This window comes from Puma concolor, chromosome B3 (assembly GCF_028749965.1).
Source record: "Puma concolor isolate L17-30 chromosome B3, mPumCon1.1.hap2, whole genome shotgun sequence".
Classification (NCBI taxonomy): Eukaryota; Metazoa; Chordata; class Mammalia; order Carnivora; family Felidae; genus Puma; species Puma concolor.
This window is the reverse complement of record NC_141672.1, coordinates 129,900,796-129,913,888: the sequence shown is the minus strand read 5'-3', so window position 1 is coordinate 129,913,888 and position 13,093 is coordinate 129,900,796. Positions and strand designations below refer to the sequence as shown.

General features: G+C 48.4%; 1 protein-coding gene across 2 annotated transcripts in view; it reads right to left on the bottom strand.

The window, feature by feature from the left end:
- Positions 1–7,363: 7,363 nt before the first annotated feature.
- The window catches only part of PCSK6 (proprotein convertase subtilisin/kexin type 6), a 193,076-nt gene continuing 187,346 nt past the window's right edge, over positions 7,364–13,093 (bottom strand). For both annotated transcript variants that reach the window (XM_086711391.1, XM_086711393.1), the window contains 2 exons: positions 10,496–10,608; positions 7,364–8,794 (listed from right to left, as the gene is read on the bottom strand). In XM_086711391.1, the coding sequence (XP_086567517.1) occupies positions 8,697–8,794; positions 10,496–10,608 (211 nt within the window). In that variant the 3' untranslated portion in view covers positions 7,364–8,696. The remainder of the gene's footprint in view (positions 8,795–10,495; positions 10,609–13,093) is intronic.

Below are 13,093 nucleotides of genomic sequence, written 5' to 3'. Positions count from 1 at the left end.
TGTTTTACCTTTCACATGTAGCTCTACAGTCCCCCTGGAATTGATTCTTTTTGAGCTTTTTGAACAGAATGCAAATCAAACACACCCAAGTAACTGGTATCCTGATCAAGAACAGGACTTTGCCACATTCTAGAACCTCCCTTCTTTCAGTCACACACTTGCCCCAATGGTAACCACATCTTACATAGATTGGTTTTGCTTAATTTTGTATTTATGCAAATGAAATTGTACCTTATGTATATCTTGCTTAACATTATATTTGTGTGTAGATGTAGTTAATTTATAATCATTGTTACATAGCATTTCATTGTGTGAATATAATTTATCCATTCTGCTGTTTATGAACTTTTGGGTGATTTCCAGTTTGAGCTATTATAAGTACTGCACCTATTAATATTATAATACATATCTTTAACTGAACACATATACTAATATATACATGGAAATGGAATTGCTGGGTCATAGGGTTAACTTACATTCAGTTTAAGTAGGTTCTACTAGTTTTCCAAAGTGGTTGTACCAGTTCACATTCCTTATTGGTATTGTCAGTCTTTTTATTTTTATGATTTATTTTAATGTTTGTTTATTTTTATACTTTTTTAATGTTTATTTTATTTATTTTTGAGAGAGAGAGAGAGAGAGAGAGAGAGAATGTGAGCGGGGGAGGGGCAGAGAGAGAGGGAGACACAGAATCAGAAGCATGCTCCAGGCTCTGAGCTGTCAGCATAAAGCCCCACCGGGCTCAAATTCATGAACCGTGAGATCATGACCTGAGCTGGAGTTGGATGCTTAACCGGGTATTGTCTGTCTTTTTAATTTTAGGCATTCTAGTGGGCTAATAGTGGTATTGCAATGTGGTTTTAATTGTATTTGCCTAAGTACTAACACAGTTAGTATTTAAAAAATATATTAAATATATTTTAAAAAATATATTGTCCATTTGGATCACTTCTTTTGTGAAGTGTCTGGTAAGTGTTTTGCACATTTTTCTATTGGCTGTTCTTTTTTGCTGATTTGTAGATTTTTATATTTTTTGGATATGAGTTCGTGTGAGATACATGTATAGTGAATGTGTTCCCTTTCTCTGTGGCTTGCCTTTCACTCTCTTAATGGTGTCTTTTGATGAACAGAAGTTCTTAATTTTAATATAGTGTAATTTATGAACTTTTCCCTTATCTGGTTAAATGTTCTTTTGAGTCCTTTTTAAGTAATTTTTCCACCCCCAAATCATGAATATTTCCTTATGGAAATTTTGTTGTTTCACCTTTCACATTTAGATTTGTAATCCATCTAGAATAGATTTTTGTGTATGGTCTGAGGGAGGGATCAAGATGTATTTTTCCCCATATGGAGATTCATTTGACCCAGAATCATTTATTGTAAATGCTCTGCACTGCCAGCTTTTTCATAAATTAAGTGTCCAAATATGTGAAGGTCTTGTGGACTGGCTATTCTGTTGTGTGGGTTTAGTTGCCTACCAACTATTCTTGCATAATATCATACTGTCACTTAAAAACTTGATATTTGCCTTTAAAAAGGGGTTACTTTTTTCCAAGATTGTCGTGGTTATTCTTGCACTTTGCATTTTGGTATAAATTTTAGGTACATCTTGCATCTAATAAAGAAATTATGCTTTGATTTATGTTGTATTGGCTCCATAGATAAGCTTGGAGAATTAGTATATTTATAATATTGGGCATCCCAATCCATGGACATGGTATAACCTTACATATATTTAGATTGTATTTAATTTCTCTTAGTGTTGGGGTGCCTGGGTGGCTCAGTTGGTTGAGCGTCTGACTTTGGCTCAGGTCATGATCTCGCTGGGTTTGTGAGTTTGAGCCCTGCGTCAGGCTCTGTGCTAACAGCTCAGAGCCTGGAGCCTCCTTCAGATTCTGTGTCTCCTCCTCTCTCTGCCCCTCCCATGCTCATGCTCTGTCTCTCTCTGTCTCTCAATAATAAATAAATGTTAAAAAATTTTTTTAAAATTTCTCTTAGTGTTTTATAATTTTTTGGTGTAGAGGTCTTACACTTCTTCTACTAGATCTATTCTAGGTATATGATAGTTTAAAAAATTTTTTTTAAGTTTATTCATTTATTTTGAAAGAGAGAGGGAGAGCACAAACAGGGGAGAGGCATAGTGAGGGAGAGAGAATTCCAACCAGGTTCCATGCTATCGGTGCAGAAGCCTGATGCAGGGCTTGATCCCATGAACCATGAGATCATGACCTGAGCTGAAACCAAGAGTCAGACGCCTAAGCATCTAAGCTACCCAAGTACCCCAGTATATGATAGTTTTTAATGCTGTTGTAAATAGTATCTTCTGCTAAAACAAAATCCAGTGTTGTAATCATTAGTTTCTGGTACATTGAAATATAGTTGATTTATAGTTGAAATACAATTAGTACTAGCATTGTGTCTGACAGTCTTGCTAAATTCACTTACTAGTTGTAATATTTTAATAGTTTAGAACCATTCTTTTGGATTTTCTATGTACGTAACCACACTATGTGACAATAATGATAGCTTTATTTCTTTCCAATTCTTACACTTGTTCTTTATTTCTTGCCTTGTTTTCACTGGCTGAGATCTTCAGCACACTGTTGGACAGTGGTAAAAGCAGACATCCTTTGGCAGGCCTCACATCATAGGTATGGGCAGGACCCCTAATCAAGCAATCCATGTAAATATCACCAATAATGGAACAAATCAAAATCATGATTCAGTTACTAGAATGCAATTAGAAGAACATGGCATCACTTCTGTGAGATTCCTACTGAAGATGCATGACCTGAATGTAAATGTGAGGAAACCTCAGATAAACACAAACTGAGGGACAGCCTACAAATAACTAGCCTGCAGTCTTTGAAAGGTTCAAGGTCATGAAAGTCAGGGAACTGATGAATTGTTCTAGACTGAAGAAGACTAGAAGTTCTAGATTATAGAGACATGATGACTAAATGCAAAGAGTGACCTAAAGTGGATCCTTTTGCCAAGAGCATTCATTATTGGGACAATTTGCAAAATTTGAATGCAGTCAGAGGATTAGATGGTAGTAATACATCAATGTTAACTTCCTGATACTGATGGCTATGTATAAGATCCTTGTTTATAGGAAAATAAAGTATTTTCTGAAGTATTTTGGAGGTAATAGGGTATCATATCAATAACTTACTCTCAAATTGTTCAGGAAAACATTTCTTGGTTCTTTACTCGCAACTTTCTTATAATTTTGCTTTGAGATTGTCTCAGAGAAGTTAAAAAAAATAATCCCAAACACTTAATTCCAGAGAGGACCACCAGGTGGAGTCCTTAGACCAGAGAGCCAGTTTTACTTGGCTCTTCAGTTCTGGTTTAAAAGAAGGGGTTTCTTTGATAAGGGAAAGAAAGCTCTTTCATCTGGGCTGCCGACATGCCATCCAGACTGAGGAAGACCCAGGAACTTCAGGGCCACTTAAGCCACAGCCACGGCCACATCAGCAAGCACCGGAAGCACCCAGGAGGCCAGGGTAATGCTGGTGGTATGTATCACCATCGAATCAACTTCAAACAAATACCAGCCAGGTTACTTTGGAAAAGCTGGTATGAGGCATTACCACGTGAAGAGGAACGAGAGCTCTGCTGAACTGTCAACCTTGATAAACTGGACCTCAGTCAGTGAGCAGACACGGGTAAATGCTGCAGAAAGAAGGGGCGCCTGGGTGACTCAGTCGGTTAGTGTCCGACTTCGGCTCAGGTCACGATGATCACAGTTTGTGGGTTCCAGCCCTGCGTGGGGCTCTGGGCTGACAGCTCAGAGCCTGGAGCCTGCTTCAGATTCTGTGTCTCCCTCTCTCTTTGACCCTACCCTGCTCACACTTTATCTTTCTCTCTCAAAAATAAATAAACATTTAAAAAAATACTGCCAGAAACAAAACAGGAGCTGCTCCTGTCGTTGATGTGGTGCGATTGCGCAACTACAAAGTTTTGGGAAAGGGAAAGTTCCCAAAGCAGCTTGTCACCTGAAGGGCAAATTCTTCAGTGGAAGAGCTGAGGAGATACAGAGTGTGGGAGGAGCCTGTCCTGGTAGCTTGAAGCCACTTGGAGGGAGGTTCATTAAATACTAATAAGTGCTTTAAAAAAATAAATAAATAAATAAATAAAGGAAAGTTGTATGGGTTTCCTTTGCTTCAGCACATGAACAGGATATAAACTGTAGGTGGTTTTATTCATTTTAGGTTATCCCTATGAAGTTGAGAATAGAGTACCTTTTTTTATTTCATTTCTTTTGGGTAGGGTTTCTTAACCTCAGCACTGTTGACATTTTGGGGCTAAATACGTCTTTATCGTGGAGCTACCTGTGCACTATAAGATGTTTAACAGTATCCCTGGCTTCTACTCATGTCAGTACATACCTCCAATTGTGACAACCAAAAATGTCTCTAGACATTGACATGTATTCCCTAGGAGACAAAAATCAACAGGTTGAGAACCACTGTTTTTGGCAACAGAATGTTCTCTGCTCTGAGCACTTTGGTTCCTCTGTGCTCAGCAGGGAGCCTAGGAGGTATCTGATCATGCCTAATGTGGCTGGTACATAGTGTGTGCGTGTTGGGGCAGGAGGAAGCATTGGGTGGTGGGAACTGAACCCCAGGACCTGGAGTTCTGGTAGGTGCTCAGTGCTGTATCACCTAGCGGTACTGTTCTGTGCACAGACAAGCCACAGAGACTGGTGTGTTGGGAAAGGCCTTGGGCAACCAGTCAGAAAGGATAAGACCTGGGTTCAAGGAGGGAAAGCGGCAGAGAAGGCTGGGGTAGGAGGCAGACTTCTTTCCCACAGCAGCCAGAACCCCAATGCCTCCTAGCTCTACAGGCAGAACCTTAAGATGCTGGAGAACGGCCTTGGTTTCCCATTATCCCTGCTTGTTCCCATTCAGATGACCTTCTTTCTACTTTACTTCTCCACCTCCTTCCCTTTCCATCCTCTGATCTGGACCTCTACCCCCCATCTGCTCGCAGGGGCCCCAGCATACCTTAAGCATTCAAGGTTAAGGCTCTCTTCAGCCATATTATGGTGATTCAAATGCAGTGGATAGTAGTCTCCCCAAATTCAAGAGCGCTCTAGTGCTGGCCATATTTAGACCATGTTGCCCTTTTGGTTTCTTTAAAGTTCAATTATGCCCCCATCCCCATCCCCTTTCTATCGTAGGTGTATCTTCTGTAAAAAGTGCAGTTTTCCCCAGCCCTTTGAAGAGTTACAAAGTATACTTTGTAGTGGCCTGAGCGGGATACAGATGAGCACATGGGGACCACTGTGAGGTGCCAAAGAATTTGGGGACAAGGTCAGAAAACTCACCTCCTGGAAATAGAGTCAGTTTGAAACAAATGGGTCATGGCTGAATTTGGCCAACTGCAGAATCAACTTCCCCTCTGGCAGAGAGCCAGCCTCCCTACCTGGGGATGAAGGAGCCACCTTGCCAGTGTGTGGCCTAACACAAGTCACTTCACCTCCATGAGCCTCAGTCTGTGAAACAACAGATTTAGAGGAGGTGATCCATGACTTTACCACGTAAAACAAAATCCATAAACATGTCCTGCCCCTACTGAGTCCAAATATCCTTGAGGTTGGATGATTTGTGAACAGGCATTTGATGGGGTCAGTCCTTTTTAACAAGGTGGTATTTTGTCCTTAGGATTTTGTGAACAGCTTCTCAGCTTGCCACCACCCTCATCAGCCCCAGGACCAGCTGGCCCACCCACTGTGAGGAAGGTACATGTGCTCTGGGGCTGCTTGGTTGGCTTTTTGTAGCTGGTCTGCTTTGGGAATAAAAGGAATTTCTGATTCAGCTCCAAACTTGTTAGACCATAGTTTTCCATGTTCAAAGAGCTCTAGGAGCAAAAATGGTGCCTTGCACAAGAAGCACCTAGCAATCTTTGGTTTTAAATTTTTTTTTAAGTTTATTAATTTTGAGAGAAAGACAGCATGAGTGGGGGAGGGGCAGAGAGAGAGAGAGAGAGAGAGAGAGAGAGAGAATCTCAAGCAGGTTCCGCACTGTCAGCACAGAGCCCTACTCGGGGCTCAAACCCACAAAACCATGAGATCATGACCAAAAGTTGGACACTTAACCAACTGAGCCACCCAAGCGTCCCAGCAATTGCTGGTTTCAATGAGATGTTAGTCTTATGGGGGAAGTTGAACCCTTATCAATATTCTGCCCAGCTCTGGCTACTGTCTCCCAAACACACTCATTCCTTCGTTGCCTCACCTTGACAGCTCCAGTCGGTTGATGCTTATGGTGGGCAGCTATCGGGTTGTGTGGCCTACCTACCCCTATGTTCTAAGAGCTGCACATCTCTCCCCTCCTCCGGCTCTGAGGTCACTGGAAAGTTCCTGCAGCCGTGTTCTGCTGTGCAAACCTGTGTCCGTGGCACAGCTGATGGGGCTGGATGAACACTGATGCAAAGCAGGGTAACCAGGGCCAAGCAGCAGATTCAGAAAGCGTGCTTAGGGAGTTTGAGTTGCACCAGTTTCGCTTGGAGATGTCAGTGGTCTCATTTGCCCCAATTGGAGAGTGAGGAGGACATGCTATGGTGCAATGGAGGTCCTGGTGACATTTAATGCTGGCACCAGAGTTCCCAAGGCCCAGCTGCACCCTTCCTGGAACTCGGAGTCAACCCCAGATTCCTAAAACAATGCCCCTCACCCACTTTTGTTTTTTTCCTAGCCATAATTGTAAATAAAAACCAAAAATCTGGGGCGCCTGGGTGGCTCAGTTGGTTAAGTGTCTGACTCTTGGTTTTGGCTCAGTTCATGATCTCACGGTTATGTGAGCTCGAGCCCCACTTGGGATTCTTTCTCTCTCTCCCTGTCTCTCTGCCCCTCCCCCACTTCTGTCCCCTCTCTCTCTCAAAATAAATAAATAAACGTTAAAAAAAATTGCTGGATTCCCAACAAGTACAAGCTTCTGACCTCAAAGAGAGGCCATGGTAACAGTCCCATGGAACACAAAACCCATGGGTGCAGGGATTTCAGTCACTTTGAAAAATAAGCTGTGACCTAATTAAGTCACACTGGGCAGCTGTAGGTGAAGAGGCTTGCAGTCCAGACTGTGGAGGGCACTCCCTCGATAGATGGCAGGTATCCCTGCACCAAGCCCCTCCACCCAGCCAGGCTGTTGTGGCCTGAAGAAGGTCTGTTACCAAAGGACACCTTGGAGCTCTAGGATTTCCCCCATGACGTCGTTACATGAACATTTGCTAAAGCTCAAAGACCTTCTACTTAATGACATCAGATAGACCCAAAACCACAAAGAAAGCCATTTCACACATTGGTCAACACCTACATTTAATCGTTGTGTCTTGGAAAGAAATACAGGCGTCTTGGTCATGGGATGTTAACTCTTTTATTAACTTAGGGTTAACATTGTATTTGTTCTGTGGATTTCTTTTTTGAAGTTGTGGATTCAATAAACAGCTGGGTTTCCCCCAGCTCCTAGGGGACAAGGCAAACGCATTATAGTCAAAGAGGGGAGCAGGACAAAATGGAGAACAAGCTTGAAAAAATTTAAGGCAAATGTCACTCCCATATTAAAGGGAATTGATCAAGCATATCTGTGCATTTCAATGAAAATATATGAAATATCTGTCAAAATAATTAACATCGGTAAAAATTAGAACATGTAGCTTATAAAATGCCTACACAGGTTTGGCAGAAATAAATCCAACCGTGTCATTAGGCTCATAGTACACAGACACAGGAGCATCTACCTTAAGAACAAGTTTCCTGAAGAGCAGAGGCCAAGTGTATTTCAAAAGCAATTCCACGAAATGGGCGGTGATAAGATTAATGATTCACGGGTTGGGTTTACATTTTGGCAAGAGGAATTGCTTAGTCAATGGGGCTCCTCTTGGCTGGTCCCTGGGATGCTTCCTGGGGACCCTCCCCAGAAGGCTCTGCATCAAGTAGAGGTGATCATTCGGGCCAGGAGGCTCCCAGAGACGTGGTGACAAGGGGCGCTCAGCTCACCTACGGGACAGTGCGGCAGAGAAACAAAGGGTCTTCCCGTCCAGATTTGGAACTGGGACGTTCTAAGACATCACTGCAGTTCCAGAAGTAGCTGACTGTGTAGGAATGGATGCTCCATCCCCAGTGGTCATATATTTTATGCCCCCCAAGTCTATTTTATTTACAGCCTGACCAAACCGTCCCCAGGCTGCTCCGCGGCAGGTGGGGGAGTAGGTGCGCGCTCGGCCGGGCATCACATGTGGGGATGTCCCAGGCCTGGTGGGTGAGATTCACTGTGATGCTGCACAAAAGCACGGGGAGAAGAGTGGTGTGTGAAGCCAAGCATCTTGCCTTTCTGCTTTGGTCTTGAAGATTCAGTAAACTTAGGGTCCCAGAGGCTGCCCCGAAGCTGGAGCTATGGATTCCCAGAATTCTTTGTGTTTCCATCTTAAGTTTGCCAGAAGAATGTAGCCAGCAAGCAGAGTTTGAGAGCCTGTCACTGTTTGAAGAACACCCCCTTATGGCCCACCACCCATCTGGGCTGGGTGCTCAGAGATGCTGCAGAAGGACCTTGCTCCTGGGGAGATAAAGCTGTCAGACGCAGGGCACCCCCCAAACAGGCTGTGGCTGACGGTCTGGAGAAAGGCTGCTGAACGGACGGACGGACGGACGGACAGGAGGGGCCCTGCCCCCTGCAGTCGGCTGGGTGCCCCTACCCAGCCAGGAGGCACGTGCGGCAGCAGAACTGAATGAACAGCTTCCGTTCACAGAGCCGGTTGGACTTCACCATCTCGCAGAACATCTCGTCAGCTGGGGTCCCACCAGGAAAGAGAAAGGAGGGATGTGTCAGACTTTGGGGCCTGACATGTTCCAACCATCCCATTTCACCAGGCCCCAGCGATGGGCTGGGCAAGGGTCATGGAAGAAGCTGGGGGCGGCAGCCGGGGTGGCTGTCACGGTCTTCCTGGGACATGTGGCAAGCCTGGTGTGGCAGAGGGGACATGTGGCGTAGGGAGCACCTGGGTGGCTCAGTCGGTTGAGCGTCCGACTTAAGCTCTGGCCATGATCTCAAGGTTCGTGAGTTCGAACCCCACATGGGGCTCGCTGCTGTCAGCACAGAGCCCACCTCGGATCCTCTGTCTCCCTCTCTCTGCCCCTCCTCCTCTTGTGCTCTCTCAAAAATACATAAACATTAAAAAAAAAAAAAAAAAGAAGTGGCACCTAGCATGCAGGGGCTCACGCTGGGTATAGGGGATGGGGGCAAACTGAGGCAGGGTGGAGGATGAAGCCAGCTGTACCAGCCAGGCCTCAGTGCTCCTGTGCATCTATCTTCCCAGACAACTGTGGTGGTGCAGGACTTCGTAGGAAGACTCTGGGGGGTGGGGCTAGGGTAGGAGGGCAGGCCTGGGACAGGTCTGTGTCCTGTGGCTGTGTTCTGTCTGGCGGCTGCTCTTGTGTCCAGGGGGCTCCCCAAACTGAATGGGATGGGAGGGAGAGAGTCGTCAAGGCGAATGGAAAGGGGGAGGGGAGGAGGGATGGAGACCAGCCCATCCCAGCTGGCTGCTGAGTTTTTGAAGAGGCCTCGTCCTTGTTGGGACCTGGGAGCCCCTCCCGAGACTGCCCCGCTTTCTTGGGCTGTATCTATAACCTGAGTAGCTGACATGCTACAGAGGGAGCTTCCTATTCTGAAAGCACACAATTCTGCAAACCAAAGAGAAAAAACAAAAAGAAAAAACAAAAAAAGACCAAACACCAAGGCAAGGAGGCCACACTAAAGTGTGCAGGACATGCTGGTTTGTGCTCTGCCATGGCAGGGCCAGTTACAGCTCCAAGCCCAGGGATGCCGTGGGGCCACCAGCTTTCTCCCCCGCACACCGGTTTGAGGTGCCCAGAGCTGGCCTGCGATGCTCCTCCCAGTGGCTCGTTGAGCATGGAGTCTTCTGGCTCACTACTCCTGCACCAGGTCCCCGGGCCAGAGTCCTCTGCCTGGAACCCCAAGCTGGTCTTTGGTCTCCCTCAGAGTTCCTGTCTTCACAGCTCATTCTGGTCTCCAGTGGGCCTAGAGATCCAGGGCTCTCCCACAGCAGATGTGGGGCTTTCCTGTGGGACCTGGGGGGCCCCGAGTCTGGGCTCTGAGGCTGACACCCTCCAGGCCTCCTGGCTTCGACCCCCAAAGTCAGGCCTCTTCTAACAGGACTCACTGCACCCAGGCCATTGGGCTTATGGCACAAGAGTGGGAACGGTACCAGAACAAAATCAGCTTTAAGAGTCACTTGGCAAATGGACCGGCAGTAGCTTGGTGGCCAGGATGCCTCCCTGGTCAATGTGAGGGGCCCAAAGGGACAGTAGGAGGCTATGAGGCATCCCTGATACTGGGGCCAGCACACCCATTCAGAAGGGCTACTGTTCCTGCCTCTTCTCCTTCTCTTCTTCTCAGCTCAGTGAACTGAGCTCCTCCAAGGGCAGCCCCGAGGGTAACTCATGTCCCCCCATTCCCTCACTGGTGCTCACCGTTGCTGCACGTATGGTTGGTGATGCACGTGGTCCCCAGCAGCGTGAAGCCTGTCTTACACCTGCTACAGTTCCTGCTGGAGCCTTCACAGCTCAGGCAGCTCTCGTCACACCTGTGGGAGGACACGGGTTCATGATGCTGCTTGGGAAATGGGCCCAGCCACTCCAGGACCCCCCTCCTGGAGCCCCCCTACCCTCTTGCACTGTCTCCACCTGCAGCTGTGGCCACCATGATGGCCTGAAACCCCAGCCAAGCATCTGCACATCCTACCTCCTGTCTGACTGCACTATCGCCCTGGGAGGGTGAAGTCGGCAGGAGCATGCCTGGAGTCGCAGACAGGCCCAGGTCTCTGAGACTCCCTGTGGCTCACCTGGACACCTTCTTGGATACTGTGCCCCCCGCCCCTGCCACCAGGTGGCTCCTCAAGCAGCATCAGCACATGCACCCTTGGGCAGCTGCCCAGCTCTGATGGCTACAGGGTTGGGATGCAGGGACAGGGGCGTGGCAAAGCGACCCTGGAGCTGGCCTGGGGACTGCTGTTGCCCACGAGGCTGAGTTTTCTTTGCCGTGATGCCAGCCTCCCTCCAGGGCAGGCAGGCAAGGTGAGGATCTTCCAGTTCTTGCCCTGAGATGGGACCCAGGGCTCTTTCTAATGCAGAGTACCGTGACCTCAGGGGAGGGTTGGCACACCGTGGCCCTCAAGCCACATCCAGCAGTTGTACTGGAAGGCAGTCACTGCTCATCTATGTATCATCCGTGGCTGCTTTCACAGCGGCAGGACTGAGTAGATGGGACAGAGACCATGTGGCCAGCCAAGCCCAAACTACTCACCACGGGGCCCTCTACAGAAAGAGCTTGCCAACCCGTCCCTGGGGCTTGAATGTGCACCTCACCTCCTCCGGACCACGTGCGGACTGGGGCTGCACCTGCCACCTTTTCTGGGGCCACTTTGGTGAGTGGGTCTCCCAGTGCTCCAGTCTGCCACCCGGCTTCCCCACGGATGCCAGCTGCAGGTGGAACAGGCCCCAGAGGTGGAGCTCAGGCAGGGCGGGTGGGGCATCCGGGGCAGGAGCCTGGCTCAGATGGCTCCTGCATCTGCCCTGTGTGGCCAGTTCTTTGCTTAGGACAGATGCTACCCTCCCAGTCAGGGACTAGATGCTATCAACAAAGGCTCCTATAGGCCTCTTTCCAAAGCAGCCATCCGCTGGGTTCTCATTTCACCATTGATTCTGACTACATGGAGCCCTGGTGGGTCATGCCCTCGGCCTGCTCTTCCAGTGCAGGATGCCCCCAGACTGGAGTTCAGGCCCGTAGTCTATATTTATAAATGTGTAAATCCCACAGGCAAACTTGCTCTTCTGACTTCCTCCTCCTGTAGCAAGAGCTTTCCCCCCTACCACACCTCCCTGCCCTACAACCTGGAGGGAGAGTGGGCCCTGCCATGTGGGACCCTGTTTCTGTGCACTCTGGGGAAGCCACTAAGGTCTGGACTCTGTCCTGCTGCACCTTCTGGTGGCCCAGCCACAGACCCTTGACGCCACAGCACAAGGGATGACTTCCCCTGGGAACCCTTGGCTTCTTATACAGACCACCCCTGTGGGACCAGAACTAGGGCCTAGCCTGTTTCATGAAGATGCTTCAAAGGCCCTGGGCCAGCTTTCCCAGGCCCTGGCTGAGGGCAGCTTCAATGAAACCATGGGTAGAGCGTGCTAAGGTGGAGGGCCACCTGTGCATGGCTTACCTTCTCCAGATATAAGCTGGCCACGTCAGGGGTCTCCCTGCCAGCCCCCAGTGGCACTGAAGGTGAGTCAGTTTTCTATGGCTGTGTAACAAGCTACTACAAACCCAGCAGCTTAGAACAGCCTCATTCATCATCTCCCAGGTCTTCAGGTGGAATCCTGGGCAGGCTCCGACCTGCTCCCTGCTCAGGGTGTCACAAGGCCCAGGTCAAGGAGTCAGCTGGGCCGGGGCTTAGATCTGGAGGCCCCAGCTCAGGGAGAGAATCCAGCATCACGCCGCCCCCAGGGAAGGATGATGCCCCCCATCACCCCGGTAACACCGCACCCCCACCCCCAGCTGCCTTGAGGTCCCTCCTTCTCTGAAAGACCCTCTTGACTCCTCTCTGTCAGGATTACCTGCCCAGCAGGTAGCCCTCTCAGGCAGGGGGCTTTCAAAACACCTCTGGTTCTGTCACTTTCTATGGCACCCACTTCCCCACAAAACACCATGGCAACTTTGCCCTGCCAGACTCTGGAAGGACAGGCATGTGCACCGCAGCCCCTTTTCCGTGCTCTATTGCACGGGCCACGTGTCCTCGCCTTCCTTTTGCCTTCAGGCTGTTCCAGGCGAGAGCCAGACAGCAAGTCTTGTCATCCTCCAGTGTGGGCACAGAATACAGCAGAAGAAATGCCTGAAGTCTCTGCCCCCCTGAACACCCAGGAGGGGCCAAGGGAGCGGAGAACAGTGGGGAAGACTGAGGGCCTGATGGGCTAGCTACCCCTCAGGCAAGTACCCCACTGAATTGCTCTCCAGAGAGGTCCTTGCTCGCTCTTCTGGGTTCTCTTACTAAACCTTGGGGGTGTCCAGGGCCTCTTTTG